Below are 13031 nucleotides of genomic sequence, written 5' to 3' on the forward strand. Positions count from 1 at the left end.
TGTGCTGAACTGAATTTTAATTATATCTCTTCTTGCTTTGTTGTGTCCCGATACACCTCCTTGATGTCTGGGTGTTAACCCTTAGAGAAAATATGAAGTAATTTAAAAATAAATTAAACGTATGTCTTTAGAAACTGGAAACTGTTTTGTCTACCTGAAGTGTCTTTGTTTTTCTTTTTTATCTGCTTTTTTAAAAAGCTACACCAACATATGAGTTACAAGAGAGTGCTTATATAAGCAGATTTTTATGTTGTCAGTGTGTCTCCACAGGGTGAAATGTTCTGACAGACACTTCCAGAAGTTGTGTGCCTTTACCTGCACATAACAGTAACCTTTGTTACGGTTACACTATGTAACCTTTGTTAAAAGGACAGCATTTCCACAAGGAAATTAACAGCACTAACTTGGTTCTAGCTAAGCACAGAACAGACTTTTAGTACCAGCAAGAAACTAAGGTTACACAGTCAGTTTTTTCTTTAAACAATCTCTCCCTGCTCTGTCCCCCCATAGAGATGTGTATTTTCCTATAAATGTTGCCATTATTTTCCTCTTCAGGGTGGGATGCAATGTTTGTGGGGCCTCAAAATTACATAATTTTGCATTCCCTCTTTAAGAAAAGATTTAAAAAATTATGTATCCATAGTTGGCAGTAAAGTGAATATTTATTTTGAATGAGAAAAGCAATAACAAACAACTGTAAATTTTCTAAACCTGAAAACACTATCAACATCACAAAATCCAGAAAACAATATAGAATTTCTGTTTTATTAGTCAACAAATCCCTATGCTTTTTGGAGGTCTACGTTTTGATCAACTTCTAATATGACAATGATTTTGACAATATTTTCTATAGACAGGAAACAAAATTAAGGATTTTTCTCTAGCTGGTTGATAGAAACAAAAAGAGTTGTTATGGATAGTTTTAAAAAGTGCATTTCTGTTTCACAACTCATTGCTGGTTATGTTATAGCCATTTTCATTGTTCTGATATTTGGGGAAACTTCCGTCAAGTCTCTGTCATAGCTGAGCTGAATGATATGAAAGAGTTTTCCACAGAGCATATTCTGGCCCAATACAATTCAAACTTTATTTCTCCTCCATTAACCACATCCTTCCCATATCAGTGTTGTAGTTTACAATGGAATAGCAGTAAAACCTCTATCTGTGAATACTTGTGTCACAACACTATGTGAGATGGTAGGAGTATTCCTGGAAATATTTCTACAACAGAACAGTAGCAATATCTAAATAATGCAAACAAAATATTCCTCTAAACCCAAACTAAATGAATTTCTAACTAACTATTCTTCACAGATAGTCATGCCCACTCTACCACCATTTGACCCAAAGGGCAGTGTGACAGGTGAGGATGTCACCTGGGGATTGCAGATAAAATACCTTACTTTTGCAACAAAGAGAGATGACCATGTAAACACATTTATAATCCCCTCCCACAGCCATGGAGGGAGCTTCTTTAGCATCAAAGTCACTCCTTCACTGTCCACCCCTCCCCACTATGGCCTTCCTTCCTGTGCCTCTTCCTTTACCCATTCCTGTGTACAAACATAACTTTGAGTGAGGCCTGCTTGCTTTTTCTTACTCCTCCCAAATGCATTTGCCATCAAACCCTATTGTTTTTACCTTCAGCTTTACCTTTGGCCTGAATACCTCCAATCCCATCCCTGTTGTCATAGCTAGGGCCACATCTCAGTCAGTCTCACTATTGTTAATTCCCTAAATCTTCTCCTTCCTTCATCCTCTTCTTTAATCCACCCTAGACAACTGAGAATTATAAAATTCCCCAAAACCTCAGGTTGCCTTCTGCTGTGAAATCTTCAGGTGGCATTTTATTATAAGTGAAGTTACAACCTCAGCCTTGAGGGTATATGTAACTCTTCTCTACTTTTCTCTCCATTATTTCCCTGCTATCTTAAACTCTATTTCACCAAATTGTTCTTCCAGATTCTTTAGACTTGCTTTGAAAGTTTCCTTTTCTTGTCTTTGCTTTTACCATCCCTTCTGCATGGAGTTTTCTCCCTCTTCTCTCTGCTTCTAAATGTTATAACTATTATCCTGGTCTCCTTGCAGTCGTTTTTCTTACCCTCTTAGAGGTTTTCTAAAACAGCCATATAGCCATCGGTGATAATTCCCTTTCCTGGAGCATGCATAGTTTCTATTTGGTACTTATTATATGCTGTGTTCTACTGTCATTATATATATATTTATATATATGTTTGTGTGCATATGTATAACCTTTTCCCCCAAATATCATAAGTAAGTTCAATTCAAAGCACTTTACTTAGAACTGAAAAGATAAAGCAAATTTAAGAAACACTGCCTTTAGGATGTATAAAATCTTGTAAGTGAGATAATAGCAAATGACTTCTAATAGAGGGTAGAGTAAGATAAGAGCCCTATATAGCAAATACATATATGTTAATTGTTGGACTAATGCTATCTCTCCCACTAGATGGCATCCTTTTTAGAGAAGAGACAGTTTCTCTTTAACTACAGTTTTTATATTTCCATCACTTAGTTTCTGGAGGTATTGAGTTCTCTGTAGTTGGAGGTCTTCATGCAGGTATAAATACTGGGCGATGTCCTAAGTATTGCTGAGGGGACTAATAAACACTGGCTAGTGGTCTAGATGGGAGTATGAAGTACAAATGATCTGTGTGAAACTGTGTGAGTTCTTTGTGAGATAAGTACTCTACAGGATACCTTATGGTTCTTTACCGAGAGGAAACACAATGTATCAGATAGAGAATCTGTAGGGACAGAAAAGTGGATGCAATTCTCAGTTCCAAGCTTCAGTTTCTTTACCTACTAAAATAGTAAAATCTAAAACTAGTTGATAGTATTATCCTGAGATTAAGTGAGTTAACAGACAGTGACTGGAACCTAGGAGGTATTCAAAAGTGTTAGTTTTAATTTATTCTCTTTTAACATATTATCCACTGGTAGAGCTGATAATGCTTAATATTTTGTCCTATGGGAGTTGTCATTGAAATATTATTTTTGATTCTCCAAATCTACTTCAATCATGAAGATGGATCTGTAAAATGTAAATTTACTCGTCTTAGCAGAAGGTCAATGAAGAAAAGCTTTAAAATATTTAAAGTCTGGGTTACGATGTGTAACAAACTAAAATTCAAAATTTTTTTAAGACTCAGCTAACACTAATGATGGTTTTAAACAGCATTCTCAATTACAGTAAGCTGTTTCTTGTCAGGCCAGCTGCAAGGAGTGGATTTGATTACCTAAATACATTCCATGTGGTCAGAAATTTAATGCTGAGGCTCAGCAGGGGAGAAAGAAGTCTGAAGAGTGAATTGACTCATAGAGTGATTTATAATAAAAGGAAGGTTTTCTAAGAAATTTTATCTGAAAGTTAAGAACTCCTTTGAGATTTTCACCATCAACTCAACATGGTGCTATTATTTTGTTATTGAAACACTTAAACTTTTGTTTTTCTTACCCCTTGCAGAGGAATCAATAGTCTAAAATTAGAGCAGAGAGTAGCAGCTCTTGAGCGCTAATCTGGGTTGGGCACTAAGGATTTCAAAGATTGCAGCCAGCAGCCTATCAGCCACATATTAAACCTTACTCATTAAATTGTTTTTAGAAACAAAAATAATGAAAATATAATACAAGACAGGTTTTCATAAAATATGCTATTAACAGTTTTTCAAAAATATATCTATATACTTTTTACTATTATCAATCGTATGTTCTCCTAGATACGTTTTGGGATGTCTGCCAAGCTCATAATACATTTTCCTCTCTAAAAATTAGTGTCTCCCCATATTGTCCTTGGGGCTGGGTCCCCAATAACTATGTTTATATTGTGCAAACTTCTCCCCTTTCCTACCCTTGCCATTGGTGGCTGATGAGTGGTAGATCCCAGACCTAATTTCAGTTGGCTTCTTCCCTATGGTTAGAGGTGACTGATTAGTGCTAGACACCTGACAACCCTGGCTGAATGCCATTTTCCCACCTGGGGATATGGCACAGAACTGAGAGGCTAGTATCTGTTGGTGACTAGAGCTGAACATAAAAACATGGCAGCCCTGGGTGGAGGTATTTTACTATATGTAAGTCACATTTTCAGAGAAGCCAAAAAAAAATCCAGTATGTAGATAAAACGGAAAGGAAACACATATGCAGAGAAAACAGAGATGAGATAGGAAGAGAGATTCCTTACAGTTTTCTAATTCCCTTTTTTTTTTTTTTTTTTGAGACGAGTCTCTCTCTGTCACCCAGGCTGGAGTGCAGTGGCGCGATCTCGGTTTCCTGCAAGCTCCGCCTCCCGGGTTCAAGTGATTCTCCTGCCTCAGCCTCCCGAGTAGCTGGAACTACAGGCGCCCGCCACCATGCCTGGCTAACTTTTCGTATTTTTAGTAGAGATGGGGTTTCACCGTGTTAACCAGGATGGTCTCGATCTCCTGACTTCGTGATCCACCCACCCCGGCCTCCCAAAGTGCTGGGATTGCAGGCATGAGCCACCGCGCCTGGCTGGTACAGACCTTTCTTAAGCCCAGATAGCATTCCTGGCATTCCTATGGCAGGATTTTATGAACCTATATTCATATGACACTTCCCCCAGAGCCAGCTTTTTAAAAATTTTACTAAATGAAGTTCAAAGCGCTTCTGCTTTTTGCAATCAATAATGCCTAAGTAACTCACAAAAAATAGATTATTAATATCTATGACTTCAAAGCATCCATAACTTATCACAAGCAAAAATTAAGGAATATTATATATGATAAAATTTTATGTAATAGTTACCTTTTATTAACAACAATATTCTAGGTATTTATGCATACTTATAAGTGCTTATGAATATTTATTTTTAATCTTCAATAGAGTCTTGAGAGGCTGAAACGATTATTCCCATTATATATAAGAGATCCAAACCTCAAAGTGTTTGTAAAATTACACAGGTAGTGTCACAGTTAGAATTCAGATCTTGAGATGCTGCTGTCTGTTTTGAAATGCCACATCCTGTCCACCCAGTGACACTCAGGAATCTCAAACTGAACCTTCAACTTCCCTCGTGATATATTCATTTCAACAAACAGTGTCTCAATTTAACCCAGTCGTTCAGTCTAATCACCTTTACTTCATAAACACCTTCCTTTACTCCTCTCTCTTTCACACATCCACATATTTTCCATCATCAAATCTTAACAGATGATTTTTGCAGTACACTTAGAATTGAACCTCCTCTCATCCCCTCCATCATCCTGTCATGGGGTGGGTGGGGGGGCACTGCAACCAGTTAACAGTCTCCTTGTTTCCACTTTTGTGCCTACCTCCACCCACATGTTCTATTATCCATGATGTAGGCAGATTAAACCTTTCAAAACACAAATCTAATCATGCCACTTTCCTCCTCTGCATGCTCCAACAGCACCATGAATTGGCCTGTCCACTGCCCCAATGTTATTTGCTACCTCTCCCTCACACATTCTGCTCCAGCTTTAATGTCCTCCTTGCTGATCCCCAAATATTTCAAACAGGTTCCACTTCAGGGCATTTATGCTTGCAGTTTCCTCTACCAGGGATATTGTTTACAGAAGCAGCCAATTGGCCAAGACCCTCAATTCATTTAAGCATTTGCTCAAACGTCTCCACTTCAGAGAGACCTTCCCTAACTGCCCATTTTCTGGAAGTGGGCTCTCCTCACCTCTCTCCGGAGCACTTATCTCTACCTCACTAATTTTTATTCATTTGTTTACATATGTTTGTTTTCTGTCTCTTCCCACTAAAATATAAGCTTTATGAAAGCAGACATTTGGTTTGATTTGTTCACAGATATGTCTCCAGGACCTTCAGAACACACCTAAAATAAGATGGAGGCTCAGTGAGTGACTGATTGAATAAATAAAAGCAAGTGGGTACTTTAAAATCTAAGTAATAATTTCATATTACCTAATATTTATTATTTTACTATTTTCTGTTATTTTTCTAAGGAACATACTCACCTCTTAAATTTTCCCATTTAGAATATAACCCTTTTCACCCACATTTCCACAAACTCTTTAGGCTTTTGTTGATTACTCTTGACTCATATTCTACTGATGTATTCACTATAAATTGGAACACACATGAGAGGCTAAAATTGTTTTGCCAGTCTTCTCTTTCACAGTCCCAAACATGCTGTGTAAATTCTTCTATTAATAACAATGCTAACTACTATTACCTGAAAAGTTTTTCTCTCTTCTTAATTTTTAAAAACTGATCTGTTTAAGCCTCTATTTGGAGGACAAAAACACCATAGTGCCAACGTACATAAAGATTGTTGAGCTACACAGTTCCCCAAAGATAAAAAGTGATCCTACCACCCTTGTTGTGGATTTTTAATTCATTTAAACAAGTCCTTATTTTTCACATACTATGTCTCTGGCAAGAAATGGCAGAAGCAGGGCTAGTCCCTGAGTTTTTTTGACCCTTGTGGGTTTGTTTGCAGAGTAGAATATGATTTCTGTTTCTGGTTTTGCAATTTTAAGATGGTCTAAGGTTTTAAATATTGATACTTGATGTAGTGAAGATACTTAGATGAACACATTTCATCTGTTCAAGTAGAAGTGGATTTTTACACTTAGTAACACTATTCCTAAAATGAATACATGCTAAAAATTAATATACTCTTAGGAATAGCTATAAACTATGTTCACTTTATAGTTAAATTTTGATTATTAACCAGTCCATATGTTTTGAGTGCCCAGTATGTGACAGTAACTATATTTGAAGAGTTTACGTTTAAATGAGCAATAATTTACATAAGACATTGAAGAGGACAGCATGTTTATGGATAGTTGAATGAAACAAATACCTAGATCAGGAGACGGACATGCTGGAGAGGTTAAAGGCAAAATAAATCTTTTTCATAGTACAATGATCTGGCTTGCATCAGTTAAATTTAATATTTACAGAAGACCATGGTGGATAAGCTTTTTGATGTGCTGCTGGATTCCATTTGCCAGTATTTTATTGAGGATTTTTGCATCGATGTTCGTCAGGGATATTGGTCTAAAATTCTCTTTTTTGTTGTGTCTCTGCCAGGCTTTGGTATCACGATGATGCTGGCCTCATAAAATGAGTTAGGGAGGATTCCCTCTTTTTCTACTGACTGGAATAGTTTCAGAAGGAATGGTACCAGCTCCTCCTTGTACCTCTGGTAAAATTCGGCTGTGAATCTGTCTGGTCCTGGACTTTTTTTGGGATGCAAGACTGGTTCAACATAAGCAAATCAATAAACATAACCCAGCATATAAACAGAACCAACGACAAAAACCACATGATTATCTCAATAGTTGCAGAAAAGGCCTGTGAAAAAATTCAACAACACTTTACGCTAAAAACTCTCAATAAATTAGGTATTGATGGGATATATCTCAAAATAATAAGACCTATCTATGACAAAACCACAGCCAATATCATACTGAATGGGCAAAAACTGGAAGTATTCCCTTTGAAAACTGGCACAAGACAGGGATGCCCTCTCTCACCACTCCTATTCAACATAGTGTTGGAAGTTCTGGCCAGGGCAGTCAGGAAGGAGAAGGAAATAAAGGGTATTCAATTAGGAAAAAAGGAAGTCAAATTGTCCCTGTTTGCAGATGACATGATTATCGAGAAAACCCCATTGTCTCAGCCCAAAATCTCCTTAAGCTAATAAGTAACTTCAGCAAAGTCTCAAGATACAAAATCAATGTGCAAAAATCACAAGCATTCGTATACATGAATAACACAAACAGAGAGCCAAATCATGAGTGAACTCCCATTCACAATTGCTTCAAAGAGAATAAAATACCTAGGAATCCAACTTACAAGGGATGTGAAGGACCTCTTCAAGGAGAACTACAAAACACTGCTCAATGAAATAAAAGAGGATACAAACAAATGGAAGAACATTCCATGCTCATGGGTAGGAAGACTCAATATCGTGAAAATGGCCATACTGTCCAAGGTAATTTATAGATTCAATGCCATCCCCATCAAGCTACCAATGACTTTCTTCACGGAATTGGAAAAAACTACTTTAAAGTTCATATGGAACCAAAAAAGAGCCCGCATTGTCAAGTCAATCCTAAGCCAAAAGAACAAAGCTGGATGCATCATGCTACCTGACTTCAAACTATACTACAAGGCTACAGTAACCCAAACAGCATGGTACTGGTACCAAAACAGAGATACAGACCAATGGAACAGAACAGAGTCCTCAGAAATAATGCCACATATCTACAACTATCTGATCTTTGACAAACCTGACAAAAACAAGCAATGGGTAAAGGATTCCCTATTTAATAAATGGTGCCGGGAAAACTGGCTAGCCATATGTAGAAAGCTGAAACTGGATCCCTTCCTTACACCTTATACAAAAATTAATTCGAGATGGATTAAAGACTTAAATGTTAGACCTAATACCATAAAAACCCTAGAAGAAAACCTAGGCAATACCATTCAGGACATAGGCATGGGCAAGGACTTCATGTCTAAAACACCAAAAGCAATAGCAACAAAAGACAAAATTGACAAATGGGATCTAATTAAACTAAAGAGCTTCTGAACAGCAAAAGAAACTACCATCAGAGTGAACAGGCAACCTACAGAATGGGAGAAAAATTTCACAACCTACTCATCTGACAATGGGCTAATATCCAGAATCTACAATGAACTCAAACAAATTTAGAAGAAAAAAACAACCCCATCAACAAGTGGGCAAAGGATATGAACAGACACTTCTCAAAAGAAGACATTTATGCAGCCAAAAGACACATGAAAAAATGCTCATCATCATTGGCCATCAAGGAAGTGCAAATCAAAACCACAATGAGATACCGTCTCACACCAGTTAGAATGGCGATCATTAAAAAGTCAGGAAACAACAGGTGCTGGAGAGGATGTGGAGAAATAGGAACACTTTTACACTGTTGGTGCGACTGAAAACTAGTTCAACCATTGTGTAAGTCGGTGTGGCCATTCCTCAGGGATCTAGAACTAGAAATACCATTTGACCCAGGCATCCCATTACTGGGTATATACCCAAAGGTTTATAAATTATGCTGCTATAAAGACACATGCACACGTATGTTTATTGCGACACTATTCACAATAGCAAAGACTTGGAACCAACCCAAATGTCCATCAATGATAGACTGGATTAAGAAAATGTGGCCCATATACACCATAGAATACTATGCAGCCATAAAAAATGATGAGTTCATGTCTTTTGTAGGGACATGGATGAAGCTGGAAACCATCATTCTCAGCAAACTATCGCAAAGACAAAAAACCAAACACTGCACGTTCTCACTCATAGGTGGGAATTGAACAATGGGAACACATGGACACAGGAAGGGGAACATCACACACTGGGACCTGTTGTGGGGTGAGGGGAGAGGGGAGGGATAGCATTAGGAGATATACCTAATGTAAATGATGAGTTAATGGGTGCAGCACACCAACATGGCATATGTAAACGTATGTAACAAACCTGCACGTTGTGCACATGTACCCTAAAACTTAAAGTATAATAATAAAAAAAAACATTTACAGAAGACTTCCTATTGTTACACTATTAGTAAATTTTCCCTTTTTACATATTTCACAATCTAGTCGGAGAAATGGACACAAGGACCACAATGTAATTAGTGGAATACTGACAATCAGAACTAAAGGTTAAAAGATGTTTAGATACATAAGATGACCAAAAGATACAGTAGATAGGAAGGGAGGGGGATGCTTGGAAACACTGCATTTTGTCTATTCATTGTATATTTTTTTGAATTTTTTATGCCAATCCACATCTTTAATATGGTGAAAGAAAGAGTCAGGATATATAAATGAAAGACCAGCCACACGGTCTTACAATACTCCCAAAGTTTATAATATAATCATATTATATTTGTTAAATATTTCTGAGTTTTATGCTAATCTTTATGAAGTTCCAGAAATCTCTGAATACATGGCAATTCACCTTTTGTTTATAATTATTTCTCATTTGAAATCTGATCAAACTTCCTAAGGATAAGTTTGGTTCTTAAAATACAAGCTCTTTAACTAGCATCTTTAACTAGCATCACTAACAGTGATGACACCTATAAAATGAAACCTTTTCTCAAAATGCTCTCATTTAAATGCACTGCTTAAATTCTGTTGTAAATGACATTCGTTTCTGCAACAAACATTACCTGCTATATTCACGGTATATGAACGGTTTGAGACGTAGCTTGTTAACTAATCAATTTAACTCATCCTTACAACTTATTTCTTAAGAGTACTTACATATTCTTCATAAGCTTCATGGGCTGGAGGAGGAGGTGCCCTGTATCCTGGCACTGTTGGTGCCCCCCGGGCTCGAGGGGTAGGGACACCTCTTGCTACAGGTGGCACTGGAAGCGCTCCACGGGTTACAGTGCTTCCCCGAGGGGTGAGAACACCTCGTCCAGGTGGTGGGGGAGGAGGAATGGCACCCCCACGGCCCCTAAGAGAAACAAGTCATGTATAGATGAGAAACAGGTGATGAGAGAAAAGGGCCTGTCACAGAAAAAGTTTTCATCTCACAGCCTCCATACAATGAAATAATTCTCTCTCTCTCTCTGTGTGTGTGTGTGTATGCGTTTAATAGAAATTATATAAGATATAAAGTGTGTTGATATCTATAGAAGACAATAATTGTAAACACTGACTATGATTAGTTCTTATAAAAACCATGTAAAATACTTTGTTATTGTCTTTTATATAACTAAAAACCCAAAGCCAGAAAAAAAAAAACCCAAACAAAAACCCACTCTGAATATAACCCCATTAAATTCCAAATTCTCGAAGAACACAAAAATCAGAGCATCGTCTGATATATGACTCACTGGACCATCTCTGAAACTGAGTGGTTTCAGATGTCTGCATCTCCTCTATGCTGGGGATTACAGATAGTGATGGACAATGCTGTCGTTTACCAAAAAAAAAAAAAAAGGTGGCTGCACTTAAATAAAATGTGGAAATCTAACCATAATGATATCATTCTGTTTATTATAGCTGCTTAAGTTTGAGATCACTTGAAATCACAACTCTTTGTCACTGATTTATCATCATGCCTGTAACCCCCTGAACTGGTGCAGTCCCTGACAGAATATATTTTCTTAAGATAACTATGGTGTTAGAGGAATACTTTAGTATCTGTAATAAAAATAATAGACTGAATACTCTGTATTGCAGTTCTTGATACAAAATTAACTTGCACTAAAAGTGTAAGATCAAATGGTTGTGGCCAATTTTTATGGCATTTTGAAGCCTTTAGAATGGTTGAGTGTTTGTCTGAAGTCTTTGGGCAAAAGAACAGTTATTTCACTTTTTATTTTGTCTGAAAGGGTGGCCTCTAGATAGCACTGCTTTCAGTGGGAACACTAAAGCTCTGGGAAAAACAATGATGATCATTGAGATGTCAACAATCACAGCATTTGGCTTTAGGCACATATGGGGACATAGGTTATGCTGTCTGCTATGAATAGCAGTCGGATGGCTCTTTCTTGCTTAAAATAAAAGTGAGCATTTATAAGTGAAGGGTACGAATGCTGGTAAAGCCTTTAAAATTTTTAAATAGATTACAGAGCTGATGAATAGAGAAATGATCAGAGAACTTATTGTGAGTCTAATGTATAAAGAATACTCTCCCAGATTGGGAGAAGGTGAAACACAAAGACCCAGAGGCCCAGTGCTGCCTGCAAGTACAACATGGCTGAGAGTACAGTATTCTGTATTACCACGATAATACATAAAGGGATGTAAAAACCAATTTTGCCTTCACTGCTCCTCCAAGCACATTTCTGTTTCCTCATAAGCAAGATGAGCATATGTCCAGGTTTTATAACTGTTGTCCTAGCTTCCCGTTCAGTTTAGCATTTTAACACTCTCAAAAATATCCATGTGTGGGCAATAAATTTTATGGTCACCCTACTCTATTCACGAGCCTTCGCTATACCCTTGAATAGTCATGGGTAAGTATTATAACTACCTAGGCTTAAGATAGATATTTTTTTCTAATGAGTAAAATGCAGATTTCTAAATTTGTAGTACTTCCTTCTGCTCTAATATTATATGATGCTCATATCAAATCTAATTTTCCATTTTCTTCCTTCATCAACTGACTACTAGACACAGCCCTAGCAAACCCGTCTCCTGAAACTGACTCATTACCTCTTATCCACTATGTTCTTTCCCTGGAATATTAACCTCATTGTTCTCTCCTCCAATTTAATTCAAATCACTTTTTTTAGGATACTGCCCCTGGCTAAAACCACACCACAGTATCCTGTCGTTTATTTGTCTGACTTGCTGAAAGAACATTTTCTGTTTAATTCTTTACTTCCTCTACATTCCTGAACTGAATGTTATCAGTCTAGTTCTTGCTTTCACCCCTCTGTTGAAAATGCTCTTGGCTGAGATCACCAGTAGCCTACTGATTTCCATCCACTAGATTTCTTTACAGTCTCCATGCCACAGCACCTTTCTACTATTTTTAAGATTGTGGACTATTATCTGGAAAATGTTTCTTTGGACTTTTATGACTCTGCTTTTCTCTACTTTTCCTCATTCCTCCTTATTCGTTATCCTCCTTCTCTGGCTTCTATTCCTGGACCCACTTTGGAATCTGGATGTCCCCAGTTTCTATCCTCGATCTCATGGTTGCACCCTGCAATCCCTACCTCTGATGATGGCTATAATCTGTTTTCTTCCTAACATAATGCCATATCTTGGCTTGTGTTCCTTATATCAGCAGTTTCTTAACTTGCCTGCATGTTAAAGTTACTTGAGGATCTTTTGAAAATTCCAAATTCCAGGCCATACCCTAGGCCGATTAAACCACAATCTCTGGAGACAGGGAGCTCCCAGTGATTCCAAAATACAGGCCAATTTGGGAACCACTGCCTTAAATGAATACTCCAATTTAAGCATCTTGACAAGCTTGTCATGTGGGCAGTTCTAAGCTATTTTAAAAATACATTGAGATATTAAGGCATGGAGAA

General features: G+C 37.3%; 1 protein-coding gene across 5 annotated transcripts in view; it reads right to left on the reverse strand.

Moving 5' to 3' along the window:
- Positions 1-13031, reverse strand: part of KHDRBS2 (KH RNA binding domain containing, signal transduction associated 2) — a 659289-nt gene that overhangs the window by 255587 nt on the left and 390671 nt on the right. For all 5 annotated transcript variants that reach the window (XR_008681200.2, XR_010134273.1, XR_008681201.1 and 2 more), the window contains one exon: positions 10294-10492. Coding sequence is in view for 2 of the 5 variants with exons in the window: in XM_019028692.4 (XP_018884237.1) it covers positions 10294-10492 (199 nt within the window). In the remaining 3 variants the exon portion in view is untranslated. The remainder of the gene's footprint in view (positions 1-10293; positions 10493-13031) is intronic.

The sequence above is a fragment of the Gorilla gorilla genome, chromosome 5 (genome assembly GCF_029281585.2).
Source record: "Gorilla gorilla gorilla isolate KB3781 chromosome 5, NHGRI_mGorGor1-v2.1_pri, whole genome shotgun sequence".
NCBI classification, from domain to species: domain Eukaryota; kingdom Metazoa; phylum Chordata; class Mammalia; order Primates; family Hominidae; genus Gorilla; species Gorilla gorilla.